Here is a 15251-nt window from a genome sequence, read left to right as displayed (position 1 = left end):
ACCAGCAGGACCCCATGAGGCTGGAAGGTGGGGCCCCTCCTCTCTTCCCTTTATAAGTCCTGCTGATGTAGTTTGACTACTTTCCATTCTACAAATGATTAAGTTCCCATTTTCTCCTTTCTCAGTGCACAATCATTCACACATATTTTGCCTCCCAAAATGCACACCCATCTATGACCGCCAGCAACAGTTGATAGAAGATGAAAGCAGCAGTTCATAGTTTCTTCCTGAAGAACCTGAGGCAAGTGCAGATCTGTCTACTGAACCTCCCCAGGGTCTATGCACATGGCTCCTGCAAGCCCAGGCTGCCCCCATCACAGAAGAAGGGAAGCAAGGGGGTCTGGCTGCTGGTCATTCCATGGTCACATACCCCAGCCCAGCAAAAACCCCAACTTTCCCTTCACACCAGATTTGACACTGCCAGAAGAAAAAAGAAGGAAAAAGTTCAAACTGACATCCTGCCCTGCAGCATATCATCTAGTCTCCATAGGACCAAGTCTCCTCATAAAATAGGCATAGTTTCTGTGTCATAGGATTACCAAGGAGATTGAACAAACCGCTATAAGGAATGTGCTTACCCAGACAGCACACAGTGAACATTCACTGGAGAGGTGAGGGGACGAAGAAGGAGAAGAAAGAATGAGAGGAGGATGAAACAAAAGGGAGGAGAAAGAAGAAGAGAAAATGAGGAGGAAAAAAATAAGTGTGAAAGGAAAGAAGAGAAGAAAAATGAGGAAAAGAAGGAAGAGGAGGAAGAAGGGAAGGGAGAGGGAAAGGAAATGGAGGAAGAGGAGGAGAAGGCAGCAGTTGCCACACCACACAGCTTCTGCCACCACATAGTAGCTCAACAGTCCAGCTAAGCCCCAACACTCCGCTCTCACCACCAAGGAACTACGTATAAGTGAAGATTTTAGGACTTTCCAGACTGGGTGCCACCAAATGCCTCGGCCCAGGATACAAAGAGTAGAAGAATTGCCCAGCTGAGCCCTGTCCAGTTCTGACCCATAAACCTGCTCATTTGCATCATATGCACCAGCAGCTCCTGCTTCAAGATGCAATCCTTGCTGGCCACCTTACAAATCCCACCCTCCATCCTCCACACGAGCAGCTCCTTGCTGTTCGTTCCTTTTCTGTTTCTTACTGTTCCCTACCCATAGATGGAGAACACCTCTCTCACAATGCATGGAGACTGAAGTATGAACTCATTTTACTGCTTGAGAGGGAGAACTACAGGGCAGGAATTCCCAGCAAAATCCTGTCTCAAGCACACCAATATGAGCTTAGGAACAACGGTCTAGCAACCTGTGGCAGGGAGGAGCATGCATTTGGTTTTTGATATAGATATCGCTATGCAGTCTAGACTGAGCTCAAACTCTCCATTCTCCTGCCTCTGCCTCTGCCTCTGCCTCCTGAACATATGCCACCCACACCTAGCTCTAACATGGGCTTTTACAAGTGTTTTTTGATGGTCAGCCAAGTTTAGGACCTGCAAGCCAACAAGAAACTCACTGTCCACTCTCAGTTAGGTACACCTGTGTCTACCATCAGTGCCAGTCCCTCTTTAGCCCCCATCCCAGCTGCAAGAGTTTCTGGACGGCCTGGGACAGGACGCCAGGCCAATGCAAACAAGGGAAGACTGTCTGCACATACAGGAACAATGAAAGCAGGGCTTCTAGCCCTGTGTCATCTGAGACTTGCTGGCTCTGAAGCCAGGAGAAACTTTTCAGAACGCTGTTCCCTCTCAATCATAAGATACACAAGTAAGGCTGTGGTGCAGTCCTGTCATCCAAGCTACTCAGAAGGCTGATGCAGGAGGATTAAAAGTTCAAAGCTAGCCTAGGAAACTTAGTAAGACCCTGTCTCAAAATAAAAACTAAAAGGGGTCTGGAGAGATGGCTCAGCGTCTAAGGCATTTGTCTAAGAAGCGTAACAAATGGAGTTCAATTCCCCAGTACCCACATAAAACCAGATGCAAAGTGGCACATGCATCTGGAGTTCATTTCAGCAGCTGGAGGCCCTGGTGCACCCATTCTCTTTCTCTCTGTCTTTCTTCTTTCTTTCTCTCTGCTTACAACTAAATAAATAAAAATATTTTTAAATAAATAAAAGGATGGGAAAATAGTTTAATCATTAAAGTGGTTTTCATGTGCAAGCACAGGACAGGAGGCACGCGATCCCCATTATCCATGTGAAATCTGGGCAGAGCAGCACATGCCTGCAGTCATAGTACTGGGGAAGCAAGATAGGAGGCTCCCAGGGGCTCAGTGGACAGCCAATCTAGCCAAATCAGGGAGTTCCAGGTTTGGTCAGAGTCTGTCTCAGAAAATAAAGTGAGGAATAACTTAAGAGGATACAACCATACATATCCATGCACACATGCACATGCATACCTGCATGCATGCTCACATACATGCAAACACACACACACACACACATATATACCATGCACATACATACTTATTTACAAAAATGATAAATAAAATAATTAAAAATAAAATGATGACTGGAGTGCTTATCTAGCATGTATGAGGCCCTAGGTTCAACCCCTAGCACTGAAATAAAAAATCAAATTAAGACTATATCAAATCTACCAGTGAATGACTTAGTGTAGAACCCTGTAGCCGTGAGGGTATGGAGGTGTTCGGTGTTGCCAGAATCTCCTTACAGTTAAAACACATGGACCCTTGACCTCATAAATACCTCCTCTAGGAAGCTGCCCTGAGAGAGCACGGTACATGTGCACACAGAAATGACACAAGGACACCCCTCCTTCAGTGTCAGCTGGAATGGAAATGGTACATACACTCTCCAGAACTCTAGTGATCCCTAAGTGATTTGGCATTAGCATATGACACAGCAATTCTACTCCTAGTATATGCCAAAAAGAAACTGAAAATATACATCCATACCAAACTTGTACACAAATGTCTTCAGTCATGTTCTTCAGTCTAGACAAAAGGTAGGAACAACCCCAAGTGACTGTTTGCTCAGGACTGGCAGAAGGGGCAGGGGGCAGGATCTCTTCTTGAAAACATTCCAAAACTTATTTCACTGTGGTACTGGCTTGCATATATGCATGTGTGTATATGTGTGTGTACACACACACACACACACACACACATATATATACACAATTATATATATAATGTATGTATATCTACATATATAAATATACTGTATATATATACATAATTACATATGTGTGAATATTATATATGTGTATGTGTGTGTGTGTGTGTATATATATATATATGTATGTATGTATGTATATATGTATTGAACAGGGTCTCAATATGTAACCCAAGATGATATTAAACCCATGATCTCATACCTCAACTGCCCGAGCTGGGATTATAGGCAGGAACCACCATACCACTCTCGCTGCAAACCAGTGAAATATATATATAGTATCAATTATTACTCAATGCAGAGAATCATTGCTGGAGCTAATAGCAAATGATTGCACATATTACAAAGCTTCCACTTACAGGTTCAATTGTTACAGCTGAGCCATGTGGGCCACCACAAGAGAATGAGGCAGATCAATATGTGCTTGTAAGAAATCACTTCTAAGTGGAAAAAAAAAAATCACGGTGCAGAAATATTAGGCAGTAGTATGGGGGAAACAAGCCCATACCAATTACATAAGCATATTACTAGAAAACAAACAAAAAAAATTGGTAATGACTTGTTTCTAACGCATGTGCAAAGGACCAATGGGGAAAGACACTTATCAATTGATTTCCCCACCCCCAAGAGTACTTTTTTATTTTTTTTTTATTTTTTTATTTTTTTTATTTATTTATTTATTTATTTTTTGGTTTTTCGAGGTAGGGTCTCACTCTGGCTCAGGCTGACCTGGAATTCACTATGTAGTCTCAGGGTGGCCTCGAACTCACGGCAATCCTCCTACCTCTGCCTCCCGAGTGCTGGGATTAAAGGAAGAGTACTTCTTTTATTACAGGGTCCCCTTATGTAACCCAGGATGGCCTTAAACCCACAGTTCTCTGTCTCAGCCTCCCAAGTGCTGCTAGTCCACAAGTACATTTTGGTGTTTTGGTTAAAAAAGAGTAAACTGGCCAGGCGCGGTGACACATGTCCATACTCCTAGGGGAAGAGAAGCAGGAGGATTGCCACATGTTCAAGGCCAGTCTGGTCTACAGGGTGAGTTCTACACCAGCCAGAGACATATCACAAGACCCAAACAAACAAAAAGTTTTTTTAAAAAAACCTAGTTAATAAAGAAAAGCAAATTTCTAGAACAGAATATTGCTAAATCCCTTACTATTTGCTAAAACAGTCTTAGAAACTTTAGGGACTGAGACAATAGTAAGGGAAAGACACAGAAAGTCATCAGGACCAGAACTTCATTTGAAAGCTATAAACCATTGAGTGGGGCTGCAGAGATGCCTTAGCGGTTAAGACTTTTGCCTGCAAAGCCAAAGGATCCCCTTTTGACTCTCCAGGACCCACATAAGCCAGATGCTCAAGGGGGCGCATGCGTCTGGAGTTCATTTGCAGTGTCTGGAGGCCCTGGTGTGCCCATTCTCACTCTCTGTGTCTGTCCCTCACCCCCCCTCTTCTCTCTCTCTCTCTCTAATAAATAAAATATATTTTTTAAAAAACATGGAGTGGTACACTCTGTGCATTTGGACACCAAAGCAAAGACCTCTTACTGTGGTTTGCAGGTACTCACAAAAGCCTTCGATCTTGTCTGCTGTCTTGCTCCAAGCCACCTGCCGCGTCTCCATGATCACCTGCACTGTCCTCCTCTCTGGAGTGGACTTGCGGAAGCTGAACACGGTCATCACCGTCCCCAGCTCCAGGGCTCTCTTGATCTGACTCTTCTCATATTCGGGAAGGGCATCCATGTTGACCATGGCAGTCATTGTTGGTGGCTCCAGGGAGAAGGAGGGAGACAGGACCAATACAGAGGCTGTAGAGACAGAATCAAGGAGTAAAATGATTTTAATAAGCTAAAGTGGGGTTAGTGAACAGGGTATGGATGTTAGCAGCCAAAACTCTGTCTCACACCCATTGTGGTGAGTTTTAGAAAGTTCTAGTTCCAGTGGAGTCAATGACTACTCAGAGCCCAGGTGGAAGGCAAAGGTATAAATGAAGTCCGGATGAGGGAGGGGTATCTGGCTTCAAGGACCCAACCACTACACCAGCTTTGAATAACCAAATCGCCTCAGCTTGGCGAGTGACCTACTCTCTTCCAGTCTAAATTTGAATAACCAAACAAGCCAAGACTGTCTTCCAACCTCCTCTCGCCATCACCATGTCTATCCAGTTATGGGAGATTCCTAAGCATCCTTTTATGCAAATTAGGAACAGAGAATAAATAATAAAATAAAACCAAGAAAGTAAGTCCAGGATGCATCTGTGAAGACCTAATCAACTAGTTCCTCTAGGCAGCAATGAAGCTTAAAGGGCAGAAAATATCTAGACCCAGGTCAAGGTCAAATCCCAGTGTGAGTTCTTGCTGACCATGACCCTGACCTCTCCACACCTCTGCTCTTGGCAGTCCCAGTTTAGTGCCTGTGGTGATGACAGATCCAGAAGGTGTCCCAGGGAAAAGCTCACTCCTGCTAGTGACAGGGGAATTAAAAGAGAGTTGCTTGGGCCCTAAATCTCTGGAAAATCCTAGTCTGGACCTTCTCCAGCCCAAACACAAGCAGCCAATCAGAGTCCAGCCATCCCCACTCCCTGCTCCACCATGACTCAGAGCTGGAATTCTAACAGTCTGCTCACTGGTCCCTGCTTCTGCCCTGGCTCCCCAAGATTCGCAGTCCTGCAGCTAGTGGCATGAATCTAATCACACTGCTCTTCAATAGCTCCCTGAGCCCTCACCCTGAATCTCTCCCCTTTTCTAATTCCAACTCCAGATCTGGAGCTACACCTGCTGCAAGGAGCACCACACCCTCTGGGCTTCTTTTCCAGCCATATAGAAGAAGGTGACATTGGGCTGAAGAGAAGTCTCAGCGGTTAAGGCACTTTCCTGCAAAGCCTAACGACCCAGGTCCTACTCCTCAGAACCCACATAAGCCAAATGCACATGGTGGTGCATGCATCTGGAGTTCATTTGCAATGGCTGGAGACCCTGGTGTGCCCATTTTCCCTCCCTTCCTCCTCACTCCCCCTCCCTCTCTCTCTCTCACATAAATAAATATTTGAAACACTCGTAAAGTGTTTGTTAGCATCAAACAGGACAACCTATCTCAGGCCCTTCAAACAAGGACAGAAGACAGGCCTGGTAGCACTCACCTGTAATCTCAGCAGTGAGGAGTTGAAGGCAGGAAGAACAGGAGTACAAGATCACCTCACAGTGAATTCAAGGCCAGCCTGAGCTACATGAGACCTTTTCACAAAACAAAACAATGTTCCTTAGATGTAGTAATCACGGCTGTTCCCACCAATAGTGAGATGTAGAGGCTGGAGAGATGTCTTAGTGGTTAAAGGGACTTGCTAGCAAAACCTAAGGGTCAGAGCTCAATTTCCCAGTACACACATAAATCCAGATGCACAAAGTGGCACACGTGTCTGGAGTTCATATGCAGTGGCAAAAGGCAATGGTGTGCCCCATTCTCTCTCCCTCTCTCTCTCCCTCTCTCTGTCTCTATCTCCATCTCTCTCAAATAATTTTTTTAAGAAAATAGTGGGTACAATGATTGTAATGGGGAGGTAATATGAAAAAAAAAAAAAAAGAAAGAAAAAGAAAATAGTGGGGAGTTCTCATTCTCTCTCCCTCTCTCCCTCTCTTCCTCTCTCTCTCTCTCTCTCTCTCTCTCTCTTTCTCTCTCTCTCCTGCATAAAAAAGGCCAGTCTGTTGCATTTGCCTAAAACAATAGTGGGGTGTGTATGTAACTCTTCTCCTCCCTCCAGGTCCTGTTAGGCCCCTACAGTCCTCCCTCTATAGCTTTCAAGTTCCAACTAGCACTAAAGGGCTATCCTGGGCCAAAAACCAGGGATTAAGACCCAGATTGTGGGTCAGAGCTGGGAGGAACTCCAACTTGCTCAGGCTCTTGCTGAGCTGCTCCAAATCTTGGACATCTCACTTGTGAAATCGGGACAAACTGCCCTTAGTGAGACAGACACATAGACAGACAGAGGGTGGGGGAGGGAGTGTAAGGACAGACAATCGGCATTCAACTGACAGTATTTAGCAGATACTCAGTTAACATTTTTCAGGCAGGTGGCACACTTACTGATCAATGTGATCCCCATGCCAGGCACCAGGCTGGGAGCCAGAATGCAAATGACAGGAGCAGGGAGAGGCCCAGGCCATGCCCTTTGCCACTTCCTCCTCCATGTGTGCCCATGGCCAAAGATCCCTCCATGGGAGTGCTGGCAATAGGAGATAAGATCACTCATTGCGCTTGTTCCCAGTTCAAAGCTGGCATAGCTCTCTACCAACCATCCTGATACAGAAAGCACCAAACAACTGGGCAGGGGGCAGGAGGGCAGGGAGCAGTGGGAAGGCCCTCACTTGGCCTGGACTGTAACCAGGGGCTTAAAGGATTCAAAGAAAGTTTCTGGGGGAAAAAGTGTTTGGATTCCATCTTATAAAGATAGGAATGGGACTGGAGAGGTTGTTTAGTGATTAAGGTGCTTGCCTGCAAAGCCAAAGGACCCAGGTCCGATTGTCCAGGACCCAAGTAATCCATATGCACAAGGTGGTGCATGCGTCTGGAGTTCGCTTGCAGTGGATAAATGCCCTGGTGCGCCCATTCTCTCTCTATATCTGTCTATCTGCCTGCCTGACTCTCTCTCTCTCTCTCTCTCTCTCTCTTTCTCTCTCTCTCCGTGTGTGTGTGTGTTTGTGTGTCTCTAAAACAAATAAATATTTTAAAACATAGGAGTGAAGATGTAGCTCAGTAGGTAGAGGGCTTGCCTAGCATGAACAAAGCCCTGGGTTTGATCCCTGGTATCTCATGAACTGGGCATGGTGGTGCATGCCTGCAATCCCAGCATTCAGGAGGCTAAGGCAGAAGGATTGTTGCAAATTCAAGACTAGTTTGGGCTATAGAGTGAGACTGTTTCCAAAAAAAAGAATGAAGCAGCAACAATTTTCCAGTCAGAATGGGCTTAACCAAAAACCAGGAGGTAGGACAGATGGTGTGCGCCAGAGCTCTGTTCTCTCCTTGGGAGCAAGTTAACAAAGCCCTCCCAGGACAGAGTGAACAAGACGCCCATGGCTCAGTCCATCCATGGGAAGTGGCGGTTAAGCAGGCCCTCCATAGATGCCCCACCTGCTCTGGTCTCACGCAGCTCAATATGAAATGCCGCAGTGCAGTAGAACACTCGCCTGGCGAGCACAGGCCCTGCGCTCCATCCATGGAAAAAGAAAAAAAAAAAAAGCCTGAGGTTTTGAAAATGGAAATCCAGAGATGGAGAAATTCCTTGATCCAGGTCACACACTCAGGAGGTAGCCACACACCGACAGGGGCCGTCATTCTGATCCTCCAGCCTGTGCTTTCTGGAATTCAGAATTCTAGCAAAGTTTGGCCAGACTTGCCGGCTCCCAGCTCAGGCCTTCCAGGTCTCAGCTTCAGCCCCGGCAGCAAGGAGGCCTCTAAACAACCTTGGTCCCAGAAATGGGCACCAGCATCCTGACAATTCTGCTTTGCTTCTTCCCAAAAACATGAAGCTGTCTTGAAATGCCTTTTCCTCAACCACAGTAAATAACCTGGCCCAACATCAAAAAATCTGTGGCATAGATGTAAGAAGAGACTTTATCATTTTGCTATTTCATGTCCTTCACATTGAAGTAAGCTTGAGTCTATGGCCACACCACCCTGAACATACCCATCTCCTCTGAAGTAAACTTCTGCTGCACAGGAACCCCAAACCAGGAAATAGGGATGACATCTCTAAGGAGTTCTCTGCATGTGCAGGGCAGTGTAGGATTTCATCCCAAGCCTTGAGGGGCAATTCTAGAATTTGGCCTAGCCGAAACTTAGGACAGTGGCCAGCCCTCCTGTAGTGACAGAGCCCTGAGGCTCATCTTACACCCAACCTGCAGCACAGGGAACAGTCTTCATCCAAGGTACCAGTGTCTACCACTAGAAGAGGGAGTGTAGATAAGTGGACATTTTTTAGGTCAGCCCCTAAGCATCTTGTAAGGTGTAAATCATGCTTTGATTCAGCAAGAGTGCCTGTGCAGAAAGATATACACAAAGGTGCTCTCGGATCCGTTTGTATAAATAAACAAAACAGGAAACAGTCCAACTCCTCATCTCTTTGGGAGTCCCTTAAGTAAGTCAGGAGCAGCACATTTGGGAACGCCCAGGCCAGAGGTGGTGCTGCAGGCCCATCATCCCAGCACTGAGGAGTCAGAGACAGGAAGAGAGAAAGTTCAAGGCCAACCTGAGCTACCTAGTGAAACTCTGTCTCAAAATAATAAAAATGAGTGAATGTGGTGTAAGATGAAAGAATGAGAAAAAAAATTATAAGCAAATGGACCTGGAAAGATTCATGACCTATTAGATGAAAAAAGTTGCAAACCATGAAGTTACAATATAATTACATTTTCACAAAGGCTATCTGCTTGTAAATCCAGAAGAAGGGTTACTATTAGCGGCTGGGCTGGAAGAGGGCAGAGTGGACAGCTCACCTTTATGTTTCTTTCATTTTTTATTTACTTATTTTTTTTTTTTTTGAGGCAGGGTCTCACTCTAGTCGAGGCTAATCCGGAACTCATTCGGAAACAGTCCAGGCTGTCCTTGAACTCACAGCAGTTCTGCTACCTCAATCTTTCCAGTACTGAGATTGTTAACTTGAGCCATCAAGACTCCACTTTCTATCAATTGAAACAGATAAGCCCTTCTTTAGAGGCGGAGCTGACTTTTCGAAATTAAGTGTTTCCAAAGGATTTCTCACCAATAATTTACCACCAACTTCACCCAGGAGGTTTTACAAAGGGACTGTGCATGGAGTCCCCACTTCACCTCCTCCAAAGAGGCTCCGCATGTCTGCCTAGACAGGAAGACAGGACAGCATGGAGCAAACTGCGAACCAGAATCCTCAGCGACAGCCACTCTGCCGCTCACCAGCATTCAAGAGGGGTAACTGCCTGGGGCCCGCCCAGACCCCGATATTCTCTAAGACCTGTTGCAGAACCGAAACTGAGGTCCATGGCCTTGAACCCGAAGGTCAAGAACAGCTGGGCACCTCTTCCATGTCGCGGGGTGGTGGTGGAGGCGCAGGCTTGGGGCTTCGGGTTCCAGGGGGTGAAACCCAGACTTGACAGAGGTCCGTAAGCTCTGTCTGGGCAGGTCACACAAATAGAACTGAAATTCAAATGAAGTTCTCTCCCGGAGAGGCCACCTGTTTTCCCGCGCGTCACCATCACCCCTCCAGTCTCTCTCTAGTTCAAGATCAAGGCACTGAAAGGACCGGGCATCAACGCCCAGGGTCCGAACCGGACGCACCCTTCCCACGAACTCCTCGGCTAGCAGGCCGATGACGTCTTTGGGATTCCCAAACAGGTCCAGGAAGCGCACAGGCGTGCAGCCTTGTTTCTGGGCGCAACTGCCGAGGGAGTCCCGAAGGGTGCGTGTAGGAAGGGTGCCCCGCCCCCACCCGCCGCCACCTGTGCACTACTGGGAAGTGCTGTCGCCCGAGTTCAAAACCAAGACCTCCGGGCCGAGGAGGTCCGAAGGGAAGCCACGCGCCTCCCGCGCAGGACCCTTGGCCCCAGGAGCCTGGAAGACCAGTGCTCCCGTGACCCCCGCCAACTCCCATTCAAACCCACGCCGCCCCCTGCGCGCCCCGGTGAGGTGGCGCCAGCCTCGGGGGAGGAAGTGGCCGGCAGCTGGGCCCGGATCACGCCGTCCCCAGCCCGGCCTGGGCACCGCCGCCGGCCCCCACGGAGCGCCCCACCCCAGCCGGCGTCCGCTGCGCTTGGCCGCAGGTCCCCACCGGACGCAGCAGCCGGCGCTCGGGTCCCCCTCCCACACACAGAGAGAAGCGCGCAAGTCCCCCGGCACCCCGCGGGTGCTCTGGTCGCTCTGGGCCGCTCACCTGGCCGTGTCACCGGAGCGCAGGTGTCCGCCTGGCCGCCACCCGGCCGCGCTTCCCGGCCGGCTCTGGGGTCCCGCGCGCAGCCACCGCCTCCGGGTCGGACACTCCTGCAGCGCGCGCCCTCCGCCACCAGGCTCGCTACTTCTGCTTTGGCCAGAGCTGCGCGGCCACGTGACTCCGTGGGGCCGCCCCCCCCCCCTCCCGTCTCCGCGCCTCCCGGCCCGAGGCGGGCTGGAACCCGCCTGCCTCTGCCCCAGCACCCCAGAACTCTCCGGCACCGCCCAGACCGGGAGCCACGCCTCTGCCCCTGAGGCAGCCAGAGGGGTACCTACCTGCTGGACGTCTCTTGGCCAAGTGAAGAGGGAATGTCCCAATAACTTAGTCTACGGAGTGCCTACTGTATACATATGCCATCGGTGCATCTAATACCCTCCTCCGTCACGCACCGAACTTGCCCATTTGTGCCCTTCGTTTGAAGTCAGAATCCTACCCTAAAGACCTTAAACACCCCCAGCCAGGGATCAAAACAGTGCAGGTGTAAAGGTGTGCTTTAAGGAACAGAGGATGCTAGACTATTGATGTCCCTTTTTCCTAGTGAGAAAAATGCAACAAGTGCTTTAGAAAATACAGTGTTGCTTCCCCCCCCCCCACACACACACACACCCTTTGCGAAGAATGACCTTGAACTCCTTCCTGATCTCTCCACCTTCACTTCCTAGTGTTAGGATTACAGGTGTGTGGCCACCCCCTCAGTTTATGCAATGCTAGGGACAGAAGAACCCAGGGCTTCAGGCATGCTAGGTGAGTGGTCTACCAACTGTGCCACATCTCCAGTCTGGTGAGAGCATTGTGTGTGTGTGTGTGTGTGTGTGTGTGTGTGTGTGTGTCCCTCCCAGGTTGGGCCTCTACTTGCGCCTTGAGACAGCCTGTGTAAACCACTGAGCTAGCCCTGAGCCTTGCAGGTCTCCTGCTTGGAATTCTGGTCCTCAGACTTGCAGAGCGAGAGCCTTTAACCACTGAGCCATCACCTCAGCCCCTCAAGTGGAATTTTAATTAAATCTTCTTTTTTTTATTTTTATTTATTTCTTTGAAAGCGACAGAGAGAAGGAGGGAGAGTGAGAGGGAGGGAGAGAGAATGGGCGCACCAGGGCTTCCAGCAACTGCAAAGGAACTCCAGATGCGTGCGCCCCCTTGTGCATCTGGCTAACGTGGGTCCTGAGGAATTGAGCCTTGAACCAGGGTCCTTAGGCTTCATAGGCAAGCGTTTAACCGTTAAGCCATCTCTCCAGCCCTATTTAAATCTTCTTGTATGGCTTTGATGAAAGTATTTTCCTTGTGATTAGAGCCAGCCTTACAGCTGTAACAGGCACTTGAATTTCACTAAATCACTCCAGTGGGGGCCGTCTTGAATTTAGGAATGTCACTCAATGGAAATGCCACGTGGGGCCCAAAGAGTCCACCTGGGACTTTAGAAGTTCTGTGGATCAGTTCCTGTCATTGCCATGTGTATGCTGACGTGGAGTTTTTAATCTTCCTGGCAAGCCTGGAATTTCCTAAACACCCAAAGTTCTTTATTATTTATTTGCAGGGACAGGGAGGGGAACAGAGAGAGGGAGAGAATGGGTGTACCAGGGCCTCTTGCTGCTGGAAACAAACTCCAGAGGATTACACCACTTTGTGAATCTGTAGTCCTGGCATCTGAGAGGAGGATCATCCTCAGCCCATGTCAAGTGTGAGGCCAGCCTGGGCTCCATGAGCCCCTGTCCCAAAACATTTCTCTTCTGATACATATTCTATAATGTATAAAATATGTTAGTTCAACCACACAAGTGTAAGTATTACAAAACCCAAAACCCATATGCCTGTGTTAGGAGCTTGTTAAACCTCTTTGCCTGACAAAAGAAGCTGAGCGCCATCAAAAGCTGTGCACCTATGTCCCAGCCTAGGCTCCTGAAGGCCTGTCCCAACAGACACTGATTGTGGCTGGCATTTTCTCTAACCCATGGAAATCAGCAGGAAAGAACATGTGGGATATGTTTCAAGACACATCAAGAATTCTATTTTTATCTATAAGTGCCAGCCTACAACATTTCTAGAGTTAAAATGACCATTGTGTGTGAAGTGATGGTTATAGTAGGGGGCAGTTTGTTTAATATTTTGTTTACTTGTTTCTCTCTCTCTCTCTGGGGGGGGGGAGGTGTGTGTGTATCTGTTTGTTTAGAAATGGGGTCTCAAGCTGGGTGAAGTGGTGCATGCCTTTAATCCCAGCACTTGAGAGGCAGAGGTAGGAGGATCACAGTGAGTTTGAAGCCATCCTGGGACCACAGAGTGAGTTCCAGGCCCACCTGGGCTAGAGTGAAACACCACCTCAGAAAAGAAAAAAAAAGGAAAGAAAAGAAGGACATGGGCTCTCATGTATCATACCAGGCTAGCCTCACTTTACCAAGTAGCAGAAGATGATCTTGTCTTGCCTCCAGCTCCCAAGTGCTGGGATTACAACACAATTCACCACCACTCCCAGTTTATGCAGTGCTGGGAATCAATCCCAAGACTTTTTGCATGTTACATAAGCACTCTAACAACTGAGCCACATCCCCAGCCCTTGTTTGTTGTTGATTTGTTTGTTTTGTTGTGTTTTCTTTGAGACAGGGTCTCACTTATGCAGCTAATCTGGCCCAGAGCTCACAATCCTTGTGCCTCAGCCTCCCAGGCACTGGGCTCACAAGTATGGACCACCATGCCCAGCTTCTTTTCCTGTGTTTAATCCCTTTTCTTCCTTGCCTCACTTTCTTACTACTCCCCCAAAATCCAGAGCAAAGGGCAGAAGTGGTCAGGGCACCTCAGTGCTTCCTCATACTTCCTATTGTGCAAAACAAAAGTAAGACTCATATAAATGGAAAACTCATATAAAATGACACTTCTATTTCTAGGAACATTGAACCCAGGAGACCACTCGGTCTCCTGTCTTATGGACAGAAAGGCCCTGCCACTGGTCAGCATCCTGCTGCTCAAGAGTGAAGTCAGTAGGTGGTATCGTCAGGATTTGAACTCTAGTCTGCCTGATGCCAGAGCTCATAGCCCGGCCCCAGCATTAATAAGTGTTTAAGCAGCAGGACATGAGTTTGCAGCCATTTCACACAGACTCACAAATGGGTCAGGAAGTGGCCTCAAAGGGTGGAGGGAACTTTCTTTTCCTTTTCCTATAAAAAGAAAGGAGTGGAGCATGAAAATTGAGCTGAAAGAAAAGGAAGAAACTGTCTTTATCAACATGATCTCAACCTTTTCTTAATAGTTCAGGAGATGATGAAGCCTAGGCTTTATAGATCTTATACATGCAAGGCAAGCACTCTACCACTGAGCTACATCCCTGGCCTGCTTTATTTTTATTTTTATTTATTTCCTTTTTTGTAAAATTTACTTATTTGACAGAGAATGATGGAGAGAGAATGGGCATGCCAGGGCCACCAGCCACTGCAAAGGAACTCCAGACGCATGCTCCCCCTTGTGCATCTGGCTAATGTGGGTCCTGAGGAATCGAACCTGGGTCCTTTGGCTTTGCAGGCAAATGCCTTAACCACTAAGCCATCCCTCCTTATTTTTATTTTTTGCATGTATATGTGTGTATACATGTTTGTGAGCACTTGAGACAAGGTGTCACTAAGTGGCACCGTCTGGTCTCAAACTCATTTTCTGGTCCAGGCAAGCCTTCAACTGGTCCTGCCTCGGCCTTCTGAGAAGATCAGTTCTTTGTTTTGCACCCTCACTTGTCCTCAAGCATGCAGCCGTGTTCTCAGTGGCCCTCTCTGTTCACCAGTACTCTGGCACATTGGACTGCTCAGTTCTCTGTGCCTCGGGTTGCTCCTTTGCACAGTGGGTGTAATGTTTGTACCCACAGCCAGGGTGACAGTAAGGAATGAATGACATCATAGAGGTAAAGTTTTCTCCACAATTCAACAATCAGGACTGGCAACTTTTAATACTGTTACCAGGAAAAACGAAAGCTCACGCGAACTATGGACTTAAAGAGAGAAGATCTGGATTCAAGTCTGAGGTCTGCCCCCTCCTTGTCTGAGAGACGGGAACTGCTAAGTGGCCCTCTCGGAGCCTCCACCTTTCTCCATCGTGACACCAACCTTGGGAATATCCAGATCGGTAAATCTACAAACAGGAAGGACACTCAAGGTTGCCAAGGATGAGAGGTCTGAGGGTGTCTGTCAGAAGGTGAT

At 47.9% G+C, this 15251-nt stretch overlaps 2 protein-coding genes across 4 annotated transcripts in view; one reads left to right on the top strand and one right to left on the bottom strand.

Annotated features, from left to right (window-relative positions):
• Positions 1 to 11076, bottom strand: part of Plcg2 (phospholipase C gamma 2) — a 141121-nt gene extending 130045 nt beyond the window's left edge. For 2 of the 3 annotated variants that reach the window (XM_045137633.1, XM_045137641.1), the window contains exons 1-2: positions 7209 to 7322; positions 4697 to 4936 (exon numbers count right to left, since the gene is read on the bottom strand). In XM_045137633.1, the coding sequence (XP_044993568.1) occupies positions 4697 to 4936; positions 7209 to 7227 (259 nt within the window). In that variant the 5' untranslated portion in view covers positions 7228 to 7322. Of the gene's footprint in view, positions 1 to 4696; positions 4937 to 7208; positions 7323 to 11025 lie in introns of those variants that run through there. The other variant, XM_004659586.3, reaches the window with a different exon arrangement.
• LOC123458624 (basic proline-rich protein-like) lies at positions 10001 to 11336 on the top strand. Its single transcript, XM_045143276.1, has 3 exons — positions 10001 to 10067; positions 10120 to 10232; positions 10491 to 11336. The coding sequence occupies exons 1-3, from the start codon at positions 10001 to 10003 to the stop codon at positions 11334 to 11336; spliced, it is 1026 nt and encodes a 341-aa protein (XP_044999211.1).
• Positions 11337 to 15251: the final 3915 nt, after the last annotated feature.

This window comes from Jaculus jaculus, chromosome 1, assembly GCF_020740685.1.
Source record: "Jaculus jaculus isolate mJacJac1 chromosome 1, mJacJac1.mat.Y.cur, whole genome shotgun sequence".
Classification (NCBI taxonomy): domain Eukaryota; kingdom Metazoa; phylum Chordata; class Mammalia; order Rodentia; family Dipodidae; genus Jaculus; species Jaculus jaculus.
This window is presented reverse-complemented; position numbering and strand designations above follow the sequence as displayed.

Coding starts and splice junctions, on each gene's coding strand:
- LOC123458624 (XM_045143276.1), top strand. CDS start 10,001: ATGGAGCAAACTGCGAACCAGAATCCTCAGCGACAGCCACTCTGCCGC. Junction 10,068..10,119: donor CTCACCAGCATTCAAGAGGG/GTAACTGCCTGG, acceptor GACCTGTTGCAG/AACCGAAACTGAGGTCCATG. Junction 10,233..10,490: donor GGGGCTTCGGGTTCCAGGGG/GTGAAACCCAGA, acceptor ATTCCCAAACAG/GTCCAGGAAGCGCACAGGCG.